This window comes from Sesamum indicum, linkage group LG3 (assembly GCF_000512975.1).
Source record: "Sesamum indicum cultivar Zhongzhi No. 13 linkage group LG3, S_indicum_v1.0, whole genome shotgun sequence".
In the NCBI taxonomy this organism is placed as follows: domain Eukaryota; kingdom Viridiplantae; phylum Streptophyta; class Magnoliopsida; order Lamiales; family Pedaliaceae; genus Sesamum; species Sesamum indicum.
In genome coordinates, this window is record NC_026147.1 from 12,777,545 (window position 1) to 12,794,861 (window position 17,317).

General features: G+C 33.6%; 4 protein-coding genes across 6 annotated transcripts; 2 read left to right on the forward strand and 2 right to left on the reverse strand.

The window, feature by feature from the left end:
- LOC110011710 (NAC transcription factor 29-like) lies at window positions 209–1,396 on the reverse strand. The gene has a single exon (XM_020692500.1). It carries the CDS (start codon window positions 1,394–1,396, stop codon window positions 209–211), a length of 1,188 nt encoding a protein of 395 aa, XP_020548159.1.
- On the forward strand, window positions 5,952–7,865 carry LOC105158191 (purple acid phosphatase 7). Of its 2 annotated transcripts, XM_011074848.2 has the most exons (7): window positions 5,952–6,208; window positions 6,346–6,502; window positions 6,633–6,740; window positions 6,817–6,944; window positions 7,028–7,156; window positions 7,428–7,495; window positions 7,572–7,865. In XM_011074848.2, the coding sequence occupies exons 1-7, from the start codon at window positions 6,011–6,013 to the stop codon at window positions 7,792–7,794; spliced, it is 1,011 nt and encodes a 336-aa protein (XP_011073150.1). In that variant the 5' UTR covers window positions 5,952–6,010; the 3' UTR covers window positions 7,795–7,865. The 2 variants fall into 2 exon arrangements, with proteins under 2 accessions (XP_011073150.1, XP_011073152.1); XM_011074850.2 differs by lacking the exon at window positions 6,633–6,740.
- Window positions 8,553–11,209, forward strand: LOC105158193 (purple acid phosphatase 3-like). The gene is made up of 6 exons (XM_020692390.1): window positions 8,553–9,462; window positions 9,569–9,676; window positions 9,930–10,054; window positions 10,165–10,293; window positions 10,415–10,482; window positions 10,560–11,209. Exons 1-6 carry the CDS (start codon window positions 9,300–9,302, stop codon window positions 10,780–10,782), a joined length of 816 nt encoding a protein of 271 aa, XP_020548049.1. The 5' UTR covers window positions 8,553–9,299; the 3' UTR covers window positions 10,783–11,209.
- Window positions 11,034–13,773, reverse strand: LOC105158192 (UV-B-induced protein At3g17800, chloroplastic). 2 transcript variants are annotated; one of them, XM_011074851.2, is made up of 4 exons: window positions 13,614–13,773; window positions 13,351–13,506; window positions 12,348–12,646; window positions 11,034–12,085 (listed from the first exon to the last, which is right to left on the reverse strand). In XM_011074851.2, exons 2-4 carry the CDS (start codon window positions 13,477–13,479, stop codon window positions 11,248–11,250), a joined length of 1,266 nt encoding a protein of 421 aa, XP_011073153.1. In that variant the 5' UTR covers window positions 13,480–13,506; window positions 13,614–13,773; the 3' UTR covers window positions 11,034–11,247. The 2 variants fall into 2 exon arrangements, with proteins under 2 accessions (XP_011073153.1, XP_020548048.1); XM_020692389.1 differs by having other exon boundaries at window positions 13,351–13,501; window positions 13,614–13,765.

Sequence of the window (17,317 nt, forward strand, 5' to 3'; positions counted from 1 at the left end):
ACACGCTACTGAAATAGATTATTCTGAATTGTTTCAGAACATTTATAAGCCATCCAAGAGAAGAAACAAGAACTTCCATTTACAGTATGAATCAGTGGCAAAGAAACTATTACATCAGAAAATCTCATTTTGTATTCGCTAACAATGATACATCAGGAAATTGTATTGAACTAAGATCAAACAAGGGTCCAGGGGCATCTTCATCATCCTAATGGAAATCGAGCAAGGATGATCCATTATCGCCATCTTCATACTCCAGAAGAAGATCAAGCAAAGATTCATCTTCTTGACGCCATTCTCGTCCATCAGTCTGATCATGCTGAGGCATCAAGCATTCATCAATCAGAGAAGGAGGCTGTTGCAGCGACGCCCCACCGTCATCCGCTAATGTTGATGCGATGTAATTATCATCAAGGGATTGACGAAAACTCGGATCAAACAAGGTTTCAGGCGCATCTCCATCATCCAAAAGAATATCAAGCAAGGATCCATCACCATCCATGTTCTTCAAAAGAATATCAAGCCAAGATTCATCTTCGTGATATGAGCAGTCTCTTCCGTCAGTCTGATCATGCTGAGGAATCAAGCATCCATCGACCGGCATAGGGAGCTGTTGCAGCGGTGCCGCATTTGCACAACAAAAATATGACGTCCATGTGAAATTATCATCACCAGAAGGGCTAACGTAAGTTGATCTCCCTTCCAGTTCGCCCATACTTTCCACCTTCTGCTTCTTCTGACATGCAACTTCTTGGTGTTCTTCAGCCAATCTTTTCTTCCCCAACTCATTGTTAATCAATGAGTCATTCTCCCTGCATGAACTCGAAGATTCTCCAGGAACTGATCTTAAAATAGGCTGTTGTGGAGATTTCTCCTTTGACGATCTCGTGATCTTACAAATCACATAGTCCTTGTATTTCAACTCACACTTCAATGAAACGCCAGCAAGCGAGTACTCGTGCATGATCCAGTGATCATGTTGCTTTCTGACGTCACCAGGGGTTTTCGCGGTAAAGCTAAACATCTTCATCTGGCCGATTACTTGTCTGGACTTGTTGTATATATTTCTTGCACCAGTTTGGCCGTCCCATGTACCAGACCCTGCAGTTCTTGAAATCCTCGTCTTGCCATTGACTTTCGTTAACTTCGTGAAAACATAGATGACCCGCTTCACATTCTTGGATTCCTTGTCCTCTCTAGTGACAACAGAAGTATCCCACTGAACGTCGGCGAAAACATCCCATGGATCTGCGTTTTCACCGTAGATGGTCTTCTCCAAAATGGGATTCCATGGCAGCTGCAGATCCATAGCCTTTCTTGCGAGATAGAAACTGACGAGTTCTTGATCGGTGGGTTTGAAGTGAAAGCCTGGTGGGATGATCAACGTCTCCTCCATCATTCTGTCTCTCTTTCCTCTTTTCTGTGATTCTTTAACTATTTTTTGTATGGAGAAAAAATAGGAATCAGGATCCAACTGTCATAGGGGTATATATATAGAGCTTTACGAGTCAAACATTGTTACAACACACGTGGTATAGTAATCGTGGTAAAGAGGTTGATCTTGGCATCCAATCAATGAAGAGTACATTGCCATCTGGTTTCTCCGGCATTTTGATTTTGGATATAAGGCAATTGCAAATATATTTTTTTCTCGAGAATACATTTTTAATGAAAATTTTTACCTAAATCAGATTTCATTGGATAAATCAGTCATACAATAAATGTGATATATTTACTATATGATTGATTTTTTTTAAATTATACATTATTCACACAATGTGTATCATTTATTATGCGATTGGTTTCGATTTGACCGAGTTAGATTGGACTAAAAATTTTTCTTTTTTAATATATTTTTAATAGGTTTTTTTTAGTTTACTTATTAAATAAAAGTAAATAAAATTATTTTCTAGCTAATTAAAACTAACCTATAATATCAGAGAAATTTCGCTTTAAGGCCTTTCTATTTTGGTTCCATTAATTACGAGATTCTCACTTTTGATCTTGTAATTTTAAGAACACTTTTAGTTCCGTGAATCTTTCTGTTAGAAATGTTAACTGAAAATGCCACATGTTTAGTGCATAATCTTCAGAGCCTTTTACACTTTTGCTCCCATTTGTTATGAAAATCTTACTTTAGTCCAATAATTTTCACAAAGTAGCACTTTTGGTCCCATGCATTTAAATTAAATATCTAATAAAAATATTATGGAACCAAAAGTATTACTTTTTAAAGATTGTAGGCCCAAAAGTGAGAATCTCGTAGTCAATGAAATCAAAGATAACAAAACAAAAATGATATGTCCCCTACAATAAGAAAATTATAAGTTTCGTTTGATTAAATAACATTTATATGTTATTCATTGCCAAAAAATATATATAGCATGAGCGACATAATATCCACTGTAAAGAGTAGGACATCCATTTCAGCATAGTTGTAGCAGATGATTATATATCGTATCTATAGCTACAAAAATAGTTATAGCTATTTTGAAAACCTATACCTCTACAACTTATTTTACTACAATTATTTTAATTTATGTGCCTATATCATGACTACAAATTCTCGTAGTCCTTAGTATATAATATAAGGGGAAAAACATGCAATTTTGATTCAATAACATAAGGGTGGTGGCCCTTTTGGGGCCCAATTGAGAATAGCGTTTAAGATTGTAATTTTTAAAAAAAAAAAAATTAGTAAAAAAAATCCTAATTTGCCTGGAATTTCTCGCAAGAATTGGACATGACTTCTCCTTTTTTTTTTTTTTTTTCCAAGTTTTACCTACTTAGATTAAAATAATTTGATCTGTCTTATATGACAAGAGTGATATATTAAAATATAACATGTCATCATTGCCACCTCATCATACCTGCCAAATCACCTTTATGTTTGCGGCATTGTGAGGTGGCAATAGTAACTGTTCTAATCCTAATTTAGGGGTTGACATTTTTTATTCTGTATGAATTAATTTACAAGAATAAAATTATAATTTAATTGTGTCATTTGCAAGTCACATGCAATTTTCAATAAAAAAGAACTAAAAATTATCAAAAGTTTGAAGTTACAAGTGTAAGAAAAAATTCATATTTTTGAATTTAATGAAACGAGAAAAATATTATAAATAATTTTTTAATTTAATTATACTTTTTGTGGGTACAAATATCTTATTATTCTTTTCAAGAATGTGATTTTTGACTTTGATAATTTTGAAGGTGGACCTTGACCGTATTATCTCCTTCGATATTGACTTGAGGTTTTAGTAATGTTAATTCAAGAGTAATTTGAATACTTGTCGTCCTTCAGTGTTTCTTGGTGGAATTGGAGCTTTGATTTTGTCAATGTATATCTGCCCTTTGATAACATTAATTTGTTGGTCTTTTGACTTGTTATCGAATCAAACATTGAACTTGGATGACTTCTGCGATGAACTCCTTAATTTTCTTTTGAACACCACGAAGCTTCTTTAATTTGCGCTTGAGAGAATTCTGAAATTTTTTGAATGCTACCTTATTTGTGTTTTTACTTATATCTTTAATTGTGTTTTGAGTTGTTGAAGCACCCCCCTTCATGTGCTCTTCCATTAATGATTTAACGAAAATTGGTAATGGGACGTACATTACAAATTTTTTTTACTTATGGGACTAAATCCGTTGAATCGTAAAATATACTTGTTTTTTTTTAAAGATATAATGCACTTGTCAAAAATATGAAATTTGATATTTGGCGTGATTTGATTGGCCAAAAAATAAATATTAATATCAATTAATTAACTAGTTTTTTAGAAATTAAATTTAATTAAATTCTCAAAATATAAATAGAATTTCATACTTTATATATTATTTTTCATGTGGGGCAATTTTATTGGCACAAACTTAATTTGTGTACACTAAAACCAAATTATGAAAATCAATTGGTATAGAATCCAAAATTACCATCTCTTGAATTACAAAACTAAAATTGCAATTTTCCCTACTTAATGTTTAGATGGCTTCAATTTTACAAGAAGCATAATTTCATATAGATTAACATTTTAACCTAGAACGTGTATTTATAAGCAATATATATAAGGATAAATTACATTTTACCATTTGAGTTATGCGCCTTTTTATATTTTGCCATTAATTTTTTTTTTTATGTCAATTTATCATCTTAATTTTGTGAAATTTGCATTTTGCCATATATGACTGTCTTTTTGTTGATTTTTCTGCGACTGAAAAAATCACATGCTATGCATATTTAAAAAGGATCACATTACATAACTGTTAAATATCACATATGTACTGCATGTAATTTTTTGTATTTTTTGACAACAAACTTGGTCGAAAAATATTTATAAATGGTAAAGTGCAAAATTTCGTAAAATTGAGATAGTAAGTTGATACTAGAAAAAGTTTTGATGTCAAAGTGCAAAAACAATCGTAGTTCGAACTGCAAAATGTAATTAACCCTACATATAATTACATACAGATAGTGATCATGTTCTGAAATCTGGAAATTCGTTTGCAGTTGTTATTTTTAGGATTTACAGCAAGCTCTCTTGAAATTTGGTAAAATTACTACTATTCCTTCATATTAAAAAAATTATAAATTCGCTATGATGTTTAATGAAATTATATAATTTTTGGATGGAGGTCTAGAATTGTAAACTTTATTCTTGCTATAATTTTTTTTTGTTTTTTAAAATATTAAAAAATTGTAAAAAAAAATCAAACAAAATCGATGGAAAATTTTTAAAAATTGTAAAAAAAAAAGTTATTTAGTTATTCCATAAAAAATTGTCAGAGAATTTTAAAAATTAATTAAAATAATTATTTATAATCTACAAGGGCATTTTAGTGAGTTAACCACAAAAGATGAAAACCTAATGAAAATAAACGGATTGGGCTAATTGTTAGACAACCATTCAAAATAAGGGAGAATTTGATAATTTTTCAAACAACGAGAGGATATTTATAATTATGTCAAATCTCAAGAGAGCTCGCCGTAACTTCCTTTATATGGGATTGTTTTCATTTCTAGCATGAAATATTACATACACATGTGAACATAAACATAGATCACTAGAAAAAATATGATTTTTTGTCATAATTAATTATCATAGTTAAAAGTAAAAAATCGTGGTGAATACTAACTAATCATAATTACATAACAGCTATATATTTAGCCATTATTCTGCAGGCAATGGCAAATATTAGTCATAATTAATTAAAACCATGACAAATATCGATTAATTTTGATCAAAACTAAAGTTTTCGCTTTAATTTTTTTAATTTAACTATGGCAAAAAGTATTAATTTAGCATGATTTTTAAGTTATGGTCATTTACAACATAAAGAATAACCCATTAATTCATGTAATGAGGTCATATAAAGAAGTTTGGCTAAATCGAGTTTTTGGTCCCACAAAGAATGGGAGTTGCTTCTTTTGTCATGATTTACGATTTCATTTTTTTTGTCCGAAAAAACTGTTAAAAAGTCTACAAAATTAGTCACACAAGTCCTTTTTCATTGCAAAATATCATAATTACGTCAACTTTTAAGGAAGATATTTTTAATATACACCTAATACAAAATTTCATATATGTACGTATAACATGGTAGAAATACCAACTTGTAATAGAAGATCTTAATTGGGAAAAAAGCTAGATCTTTAGCTCCCATAATCCCACATTCCTATCCCAAACTTGTCTTAATGGCGAAAAAGGGTGGTGACATTTATATCAGATAGCACAATTTCACCTTATGAATCATTAATGCATGCATCCATGGATTTGGGCCCAACGTTTGCCCTTCACGTGAATACTTCGTTTGCTTCACGAGTCAAATGTTCATACCACTTCTGTCTTCACTCCAAAAAAGTCTTGATGCCCGCAACAGAATTTCATTGTTTTGTCTCATGTTTTGTTCTATTTATGATGATAAATCATTTTCTTGAATTACCCCAACTCTTACATGCCTATAAATACTCGAATTCGATCTCTGCTATATCCTCAGCAGTGAATAAGAAAAAATGGCTCAGTTTTGGAGTAATTCCATTGTGATATGGCCGTTACTGCTGAGTTGTTTATGCCTGAACCTGGCTAGGAATATGGCAGAATTTCCAAGAATCGAACACTACCGCAAAAGAAACGTCGACCGGATTGCGTTCTTGGTGGTGGGAGACTGGGGACGAGGTGGAAATTTCAATCAATCAAGAGTTGCTACTCAGGTGATCATGAGGCAACCTAGTCCAAGTTTGTTGTTTTTTATACAGTCAGTTGTTTCTTGTCCTAATAATGTTGTTTATGATCAGTTTAGATGTAGATGAGGTATCTAAGGAGTTTTAACTCGGTTCTACTGATGCAGATGGGAGATATTGGAAAGAAGTTGGGAATTGATTTCGTGGTCTCGACTGGCGATAACTTCTATGATGATGGCTTGAAAGGCGTGAACGATCCGCTCTTTCAACTATCGTTTACTAGTATTTACACAGCCAAAAGCCTGCAAAAGCCATGGTACACAGGTACAAATTAGTTCTCATCTTAGCTTGATAATTAACTAGTAGTACTTATCAGGCAGTATAGGCTATGTTTTTCTCTTCCTACACCTACTGTCTGATCCGATGTATCCTTGTACGTGAAATGAAACATAAGTCTTAGGGAACCATGATTATCATGGGAACACCGAGGCTCAGTTAAGTCCGGTCCTCAGGAAACACGATAACCGGTGGCGTTGTAAGAGAAATTTCATCGTTGGAGCAGGTGTTTATTACTCTTTGCTTTCTGTCTGATTACAATATTTGTCTTATGAGCACTGATTCATGAGTACAATGCTTAGGAATCGTGGATATTGTTTTCATCGACACCACTCCGTTTGTGGGAAAGTACTTCAACAACTCTAAGAACCAGAAGTTTGATTGGAAAGATGTACTGCCAAGAGATAAATATCTGTCTGCCCTTCGAAAAGTAAGCCTTGTTTATGCAGGAATCGTTCTTATAATTTGATAGTAAAGGTTACAGTACAGTACTCAGATTTGAGTGTGGATCAGAGCCTGCATTTGGCACTCAGCAAGTCGAGGGCTCCCTGGAAGATCGTCGTCGGACACCACACGATGAGAAGCATAGGCCATCATGGTGACACTCGGGAAATTGTGGATCAGCTTCTCCCAATTCTTGAGGTAGTAAAGGGATTTTTTCAATTAATAGCTTAGCAGAAAAGTAAACTTAGAGTGTCTACAGCTTATGCTTTTGAATTGCTTAAATAAGTTCACTCATAAGAGCTATAAGCAGTGTCAACTCTCGCTCCAGCTGAACTTACAACTTTCTGTACAACTTTACTCCTACATGAAAAGTAGAAAAGCTATTTCACACACAGCCTACCATTGATAAATGAGCTGGATAAGTGAATCTCATTCCTATATATTTAAACGAGAGTGTTGTTTTTTACAGGCGCATAAGGTGGATATGTACATCAACGGACACGACCACTGCTTGGAGCACATTAGCAACAACAAAGGGTATATCGACTATCCAGACCTCATTATTTCGTGGTATTAACGTAGCAGTAGTGAGATTTATGTGTTTTTGGCGCAGCATGATGCATTTCTTGACAAGTGGAGGAGGTTCAAAGGCTTGGAAAAACGACATTCACTATGGGAAGAATAACGACACCGTGCACTTCTACTATGACGGGCAAGGATTCATGTTTGTGTCGCTGACGCACCAGAGGGCAAATGTGTTATTCTATGATGTTTCGGGAAAACCTCTGTATCATATGAGGATAAGGTCCACAGACAAAAAATTCACTACTGTCTGATGATGCAAAGAAGACACACTACAATGATGAAACTACAGTAAAACCTTTATAAATTAATAATCTTGGGACCATGAAATTTTATTAATTTAGAGAAATATTAATTTATCGATAAATTAATATTTTATTAATTAAAAGAGAGACTTTTTAAATTCAGCAAATTTAATACATATGTATTGAAAATAAATAAATTCATATATGTTTCATTAATTATATTCATGCAATAATTAACTATTATATTCATAGATACATGTATCAATTCATTGAAATTACTTAAATATACATGTTTACATTAATTCGTTGCACTTAAATAACTATTATAATCAATTAAATATATTCATGCATGATGAATGAAATATATACTACATAAATCTCAATATGATAATAAAATAATTCATAACACCCAATCATGTTTTCTCATCTAAAAGGCATCGCAAAATCATCCATGAATGATCAAATGCGTAAAGCATTATAGATTTCATATTTTAGTAAATTATCATAATATTTATAATTGTAATATTTACGAATTATTAATTTAGAGCTTTAATGGGACCTAATATTTATAAAGGACTTTTCCAAAAATTATTATTTTATTATCTTATCGAATTTGATGATTTTTTACAAAGGCCCAAGTCGGGATTAGAGGATTTTATTATTTTAGAGAGTTTATTAATTTATAGAGTATTAATTTATAGAGGTTTTACTGTATTGATTAGCTCTGAGGATGAATTATTTGTACTTTGGTAACAAAGATATTAAATTATTACAAACCGTGTTACTTTTCTCCTGCTAATCTTCTAACGTCGTCATCTGTGCAATGGATGTTCACAGGATCCAGAGAGTAGAAATGTCTGAATCATTGCTGGTTATTATCAGTAATAAGTTCTGTCAAGAATTAAGTATAGGAAAACAACCTCTTCACGTAATATAAACACCAGAAATCCCAGACTGCAATAAATGAACATCAAAGAGGCAAAATACCATTGCATCGCTCTTTTAACCAACATTCAAAGGCATGGAAACATAATATCCTTGTCCCCAATTTAGATGCTGGTACAAGTCACCTTTTGTACAAAGCATTGAATGAAAAATGCTTATAAAATATATCAGCCAAGAATAAGATTTCCACCGTCTCTCTCCCATTGATAAAAGCATATAAAGTGATAGCTTAGCATCTAGGAAAATCCCATGTTAAAAGTTCTAACAGTAACAGCATTATGGCTGATACATACAGAAATTGCATCTGCGTTCTCCTGTTGATAGCTTGTCTCTGTCTAAGCAAAGTAACCGTTACAGCCCGGCTTGTCCAAATTCGGCAGCGCATCAGGCTAAATGGTGTTATAAACTTTCTGGCTGTCGGAGACTGGGGACGGAAGGGAACTTTCAATCAATCTGCCGTTGCTCGTAGTGTATATATTTATATATATATATAGTATACGACGAAATTCTGCTGGAATATTTCCTCTCAATTTTTTACTTACCTTTAACGAACTCTATTTCAAATATGGATGCAGATGGGTGAAGTTGGAGCAAAGCTAGGAATTGACTTTGTAGTCTCTACAGGTGATAACTTTTACAATGATGGATTAACTGGGGTTAGAGACCCTGCCTTTGCACAATCATTTACCAATATATATACTGCAAGAAGCCTACGAAAACCTTGGTATGCAAGTAAGTCTTGGACATCCATGTGTTCTTTTCTGGCTGATGATAATCAAAGTCTCAGAATCTTGAACTTTTACTCGGTGTTCTCCCTGTCCGTCTCCATTATGTATAGTACTGGGAAACCATGATTATCATGGAAATACTAGAGCACAACTGAGTCCGTTGCTCAGAATGCGCGACAGACGATGGAATTGCTACAGGTCTTACACTGTTCGTGCTGGTATTGTTCACTAAGCCTTCTGTATTATGTTACGTGTTATATTTCTCAGGAGCTTAGACGAAACAAGTTGCGTTAAATCATGGATTTTGTTTTGGATTAGGTTCGCTTCATAAAGGGAGGGAAAATTTACAATGTAAAACATGAATAGGAGTATTAGTGTAATTTTTAAAATATGGAGAGATTATTTCGTAATATATCCAAACTTCAGAGGTGTCTGTGCAATTATCCCTTCATTTGTTAACATAATGTTCAGGGTTTCTGCAAATTTTCTTTGTGGACACATCTCCTTTCAAGGACAAGTACTTTGTGGAGGGCCCCAACAAGTTCAACTGGACAGGAGTCCTGCCTAGGAAAACATATATTTCTAACCTTTTAAAGGTCAGTTTACGCTAACACTTATGTATACAACGTTGTAATATGAACATCTTTCAGATTCACAAATATCCATCGAAGGTCAGCATTCTGCATGTATCATGTATGTTCATTAGGATTTAGACACAGCCCTGAAGACATCAAAGGCTGCGTGGAAAATTGTTGTTGGACATCACCCCATAAGAAGCATTGGAAAACGAGGCGACACTGAGGAACTTCTGGAGAAGCTCCTGCCTATTCTAGAGGTACATAAACGTCGACTACAAGATGATCTTATACTTGCCTGAAAATATGGTTCAAACAGGTGACGGTATTGGCTAATGATAGAGTGTATAAGTTGATGCCAGGACCCTTTTGTTTTTCCAGGCAAACAAGATTCCCATCTACGTAAATGGGCACAATCACTGTCTGGAACACATCAACAACACCGGGATGTAAGAAAAATTCAACCCAAAGACATTTTTTCAGATAGTTGTCTATGTATCCTGTAAGTCCAATGCTTCTTTTGCAGCCCTATTGAATTCCTGACTAGTGGAGGAGGGTCGAGGGCGTGGAGCAACATTATACATCGTGACAGATACAAGAAAAACTTGAAGTTCTACTATGATGGGCAAGGGTTCGTATCAGTTCGACTTACAAAACTCCAAGCAAATGTAGTTTTCTATGATGTTTCCGGCCAGACCCTGCATAGTTTTGAGCTAAAGAAATTTGGTACAGAGGAGAATGAGGTATAGCTTTGCATCCATGCATGCATCTCAGTCTCCCCATAAACCAATTATATTTTTCAAATAACTGCAGATGTAAAGAATTTTGCCAATGCAAACATAATAAAGAGGAGTTGCACAATAGTAGAAATGTTACCGTTTAAATTGTCTCTAGCTGCACCTTCTGGCATGTATTTAGTCGGTATGCAGTCAATTGCATGGTGAATATGTAATGAGGCTTAAACAATTTAAGTTAAAGCACCAAGCTGTAATACAAGAAGTGAGAGAATCCTTATTGTCATAAAATTCCAATGGATACTCTCATAATAGATAAGCAAATTCTGGTTTCTTGAATACTACGGCCATTAAATAAATTCAAAACAAAGTCACTATGTACATGTCAATTAGAGCAAGAGAGTAATTTCCACAAAGCTATACCCATTATAGAGAGCATCTGTCAGTAAACCGCCATGGCGACCTTTGCCCAATTGATGCTTAATTTGCAACAAAATGGTACCTAGAATCAACATAGCTTTCCACATCCCAAAGGAAAGAACCGAAAGTCACAGCTTCCAGAACAAGTCTCCTCAGACCACCAAAGCTGATCTTGATGAGTTCATCTTTGGAAGAATCAACGGTTCCTTCAGGTGTGATAACAATCTCAGGTCTACCGAACAATGCTTCGGTATGTTTCTCGATGATACTGATAGCCTCTTTAGATCGGATAGTTGCATATCTCTGAAGTGTCTCCCCATCAAATGACATGACATATGTTCGCAATCTGGACGGCTTTATCCTACCAAAACCTCCAGCACCCAACCCACCAGACCATGAAGATACTTCTGGATGGGGTTGAGGGTTCCTCAAAGATTCATTACTGTAATCACCACTAGGTCTCATGTCATCTGCTATAACTTGTTCGATATGATTCTCTTCATTGTCAATACTCTGAGGAAGGACTTTCATAGACTTCTCTAACTGAAACCTTTGGTCTACGCGTCTAAGGAAATAACCATACATGACAGATGCTGCATAAACCTGGCCAACTCTTAGTTTACTTATTTGAGCTACTGAGTTAGAATCGCCAAGTCGATTTCCAAGAATGAGAGCCAGGTGGTTCTGAATCATCTCATAAGCTTCAGGAGAGTGGAGGCTCTCCAGTTTATCATCTTGGCTGGGCCAGGAATCCACCCGACCAGAATTATCTGGTGATGATGGAGTAATTGTGGGAATCAAAGACACATTGGCATCCATGAATTTCTGTACCACCAACGCATACAATATCTCTTCCAAAGCCTTTCTTCTTTCATTGGCTTTAACCTCCGCGATTCTCCTGAAATAAAAAGTCCCATCAATAATATTCTTACTCAAACATGATGCACTTTTCAATTCAGGAATGATAACAATAAAGTACACACATGAACACTTAGTCAAATCTTAGAAATCCAATTCTCATCATGCATTACTAGACTGTAATTAGTTTAATTACAAAAGCAGATATTGATGTTCCATTTAACAAAATAAGCGACCACCTCACAGAGAAGAGCTCTATTGGCGCTCAAAAGGTGACGCAGTGAGCTTTAACTATTACTAACCTGTATAACACAAGTTCAGTACCAGAAGCAGCTGGCTCCTCCTTCTCTTTTTCTGCATCACGGTCAGTTTGAAGCTGTTCAAGCTGCTGTTCCACTGCAGCAGGAACAAGATGAGGGTGGCTTACTAATATCTGCGACAGAAATTGCCCAATTGGAGACTCAAGCTGAAGTGGGGCAATAGGAGCTGCTGCACTGCCGGAATCAGAAGGTTGCATAGAAGCTCTAATTCCAGTGCACTTCCTGGTAACAAAGTCCACCTTTCTATTGCCCAATTTCACGTGAGAAATTGATGGTCTTTGCTGCAAAACACGGTCTCAATAAAAATCAGCGTAAACTACTATCATATACCTTACTTGTATATCAATGAATCTTGAACAATTAACAAGCCTTGAGCAAATGCCAGAGTCCATTAGTTCATAAATCAAGTGAGTCCAAAGTATAATAAACAAGCACGCTGGTGTAAGTATTATTGGTGGTGAATCACCATACATATATTGATAATCACTACAGAAAATTAGAACATATAAGTACCAGAATTCTAATGAAAGAAACTCAGATTAATATATATACTTTGAGAAGTTATTGCTGCCCACACGAAGTTCACACAAGAGATTCAGCAAAACAAGAACCAACCCCCCCCCCCCCCCACCCCCAAACGAAACGAAAAAAGATATACATAAATCAGAGGAAGAAGAAAAAGAAGAAGAAGAAGAAGAAAGAATAACCAACACCTTTGATCTACTTCACCATCATGATCAAATGAAAAAATGAACCCTAATAAAATCCGGACTTGGGATATATATTCCAGTCGACCACAAAATATAATCAATAAATTGAAAAAAAGAAAGAAAAAGAACCTCATAAGCAACAAAACAAGTAGACAAATACGAAATTTTGACACTGGAAATAAAACCTTTCAACTTCTTAACTCTTAACCTAATTCAACAACCCCTATCCAATTCCCGTCCATCAAATCACACCGGAGCTGAAGACAATCATTTACCCGTATCCAGGAGTAGGAAAGCAGGGACCTGGATCCAACCCTCAACTCGGGCCTGGCTGGCCCAGATCGAGCGACCCAGTTCGGCGAAACACTGCTGAACGACGCCCGAAAAGCAGCTACAGTTTCCATCCTCAATCAACGCTACCACCACCTTCCCTACAACACATAAACAAATGATTAAAGGCCCTAATACCGACAGCCGCCGAAATAACCGGAGAAATCGAACGGGATAGGAAACGAGAAAACAATCGGGTTTGAAGTACCTCGATGAGACAATACCCAAAGTGTTGTTGGGTCTTGCAGATATATAATGATCAGCCGAGTCTGATTTCTTTATTCTGCTAACTGAATTGACTATGAATTTGCTGGATTTAATAATTCTCGACGCTGTTTTGAGCAGAACACAGTGGGCTCGTCGATCGTGGGAACCCGTCATTTTATAAACGGCGTTGTCGTCCCGATTTGTGGTGTACTTTGACTGAATGGTAAGTAAAGAGTCCCTCTATTTCACTTAAATTACAAAATGCCCCCACAGCATTTTCTTCATTCTATTTTCAAGTTTTGGTAGAAATTTATTTTAATTTATTTGATTATAAAATAAATTAGGGTTTAATAAATGGAAATCTGAGTCAAATTCAAGTAAGTTGACTAAATTCTAGCCATACTTTCTTTTATTAATTTTAACTAATTGATTTGAGTCAGAGTCGGGGCTTATATTATATTAAAATTAAGGTTAAATTGTAGTTACCTACACGAGATTTGACATAATTATGAATATTCATCATTATTTGCAAAATTATAATACCCCTCTCAAATAGAAAATAATTATGTAGTCCTTAGATGATCAGGTAAAAATTACTATCTTACCCTTTGCTGAACTTTTTTTTTAAAATATAAAAAAAATTGAGGGTAGATAAAGTGAATAATCTATTGAGAATATTAATTTAAAAAAATACTTTATAAAATTTCAAATAGTATATAAAATTATAATTCATAATCTAAAAGATCATTTTAGACAGTTCACCGCAAAAATTGAATAAAACATAACTGAATAGACTTGTTGTCAAAAGAATGTTAAAATTAGAGAGATATTTATATTCTTTTAGAAAGAAAAGGTATTTATAATATGTAAAACCTCAGAATAGGTGGTTGTGATTTATCCTAAAGTTAATGATTACCAAAAAAATAAATTATTTTTATGTCATAAAAATTATGATAAATGCCTATTTTTTACTATATTCAAATAAAATCAGTCCAAAAATTCAAATTTTAACCATAGTCATTTAAAATTTGTCATAATTTCAACACCTTACATGCAGAACAATTTTTTAAATTATGATAAAAAATCATACTTTTTCTAGTAAATAAATCTTAATTTTGATACTATTTTATCATCATATTTAAATTTGAGTTTTTATGCTTGAAATCTTTAACTGCAATATTTTAATAATTCTTCCAAAAATTTGATCTTTCTAAAATATAGATATATATCTTCAAGTAAAAAAGGAAAACTGAAATTGCTGAATACAAACATTTGCAAATATTAAAATCTTGAAAAAAGCTAAACCAATACCGTCTTAGTCTAATGATCAAAACTATGATGTTATAAACGAATTTGATGTTATGAGTTTTAATTTTATCAAAAACTATGAATATATGTATAACGCATTTCTTGGCCTGTCGAGAGAAAAATCATCAATTGAACACTGTTGTACTGTACGATCTTGTTTTATTAATGAAACTTACATTTACTCAAAAAAAAAGTATGAATATATGTCTCGTTTTATATGAATATTTGTCTTATATTCATCAAGATATTGGTGTAATAGTAAATAACTGTCACTTACCCCCGAAAAAAAAAAGCTAAACTACACATAATACACTATTAAGGTAAGTATTAATTATAGGGGTAGCTTGGTAAATTGCCACAGGCTTGAAGATCTTTTCGTAACTGGGTCGAAGAATATCGTGGAGATCTCTCGATCAGACGAATCGGGGCCCATATGGGAGGTCTGGGCCCATTAGTTTGTTCAATTCAATTTCCATTTTTCTTGTTTTTTTTTTCTTTGGTGTGTGGGTGGGGGGCCGGTCATTGTGGTGTACGTGTAACCCTAAAAAATCATGAATTGGTTTTGGAGTATTGTCGACCTATATGAGAGACTAACACGTCTTATATGTTCTTGGTCGTTTAATTTTCACATTATATATATTTTTTTAAGTCCATAAATATCTCAGAAATAGGCATATTTTACGTGAGAATGCATTTTGATGGACCATGTGAATACACGATAACACCTTTTTTTTTTTTGTTTTTCTTTTGAGAATTGATGAGATTTATACATGGAAATTAAATTAAAAGAAACATAATTAAAAAATTATTTTAATTTTTTTAAAAAGATAACTCAAGTAAAATGCAATAGGGTGTTAATAAATAGTCACCGAGAAAAATGCAGTTTACTTTCATACGATATGAGAAATGTGTAAAACGCCCCCTGTGAAAAATAAATTAGTATATTAGGCCTATATATTTTTGAAAATGAAACAAAATACTCTCCTATGGCTAGTGATTTTAGTACACGTGGCCCAATGCAAAGGTTATATACTTCAGAAGCGACTGTCGAGCACATGACATGGCATACAAACCGTCAGATGGAAGAGGATCCATGTACCATTCGTCTGATGCAGGTTTTACAGCAGAGCCCCGTAAAGTTAGACTGGGATTGTGCATAGATGGGTTTGCGTCGCACGGGCAGTATGGTCGTACTTATTCATGTTGACCCGTTATACTTACATCGTACAATCTCCCACAGGAATATGCATGAGTTTTGAGTATATATTTCTGATGGTTGTAATCAATGGCTCTTCAATTCTAAGCATCTAATCGATATGTACTTAGAGCTGTTGATTGAAAAAGTTGCAGAATTGTATGACATGTGAGTGTACCGACACATGACAACGCCATGAACCAGACATTCATGGATTGAGAACGACCTCACTATTGTTTTTCATAACTTTTTCATCATACCTCACTATTGTTCTCACATTACTTCAAGTTTTTCTTTCATTTATTCAGTAAAGATCATCACTAACTTAAGCATTGAAGTGCTAACATTTGTTTTATAAGTTAGCCCCTCGATAATCTTAAAATTTTCGTGAAAATTCTTTGTTTTTTGTAGTGCGAATTGGAGCTCGATACGCATTCAAGCTTAATTAATATTGATTCTATATATATATATATATATTATGTTAGAGCTTAATTAATATTGATTCTATATATATATATTATGTTAGATTCAAAATAATTATTAACTATCACCTGAAATAAATAAATTTAAAAATAAAAGATTCAAAATACAATAGTAAAATAATAAAATATAGAGGGATAATGTTAAAAAAACAAAACAAAATTTAGAAAGATAACAACCTAACATAAAGAAACCTGCAAAATGAAAAATAATCAATTCTAATTATTAAATCAGTGTTACTTATAAAAAATTCAAATAGGGATAATTTTAATCAATTCTATCTTAACTGGAGAAGAATCTGTAACCTAAATAAAAAGCAAATTCTCTGTGGATCAGATCGGTATCAAGTGTTTTTTTCCTTTTTTTTCTTTTCAGTTTTTATTATGGCTTTGATATATTTATGATTCCATAATTTTGATACTTTGGTATTTTAATTTATTATTTAGCTTTTTAAAATTGTAAAATAGTCTTGTAATATTTTAATATTTTGTAATTTTAGTTCTTTCGATGTCGAATTTTACAAAAATCATAGTCATGTGGTTTATTTAAAATGGGGCTTTCGTTCTGATTGATTCACTTTTGCTAATATGAATAAAAAATTAAAAAAAAAAATACAATAATATGGAACATGATTTATTCCAACAACTTTTGCAAAATTCAACAGGGAAAAATACAAGCTACCTCCCTATGATATGAATAATGTGCAAAATAACCCCTGTAAA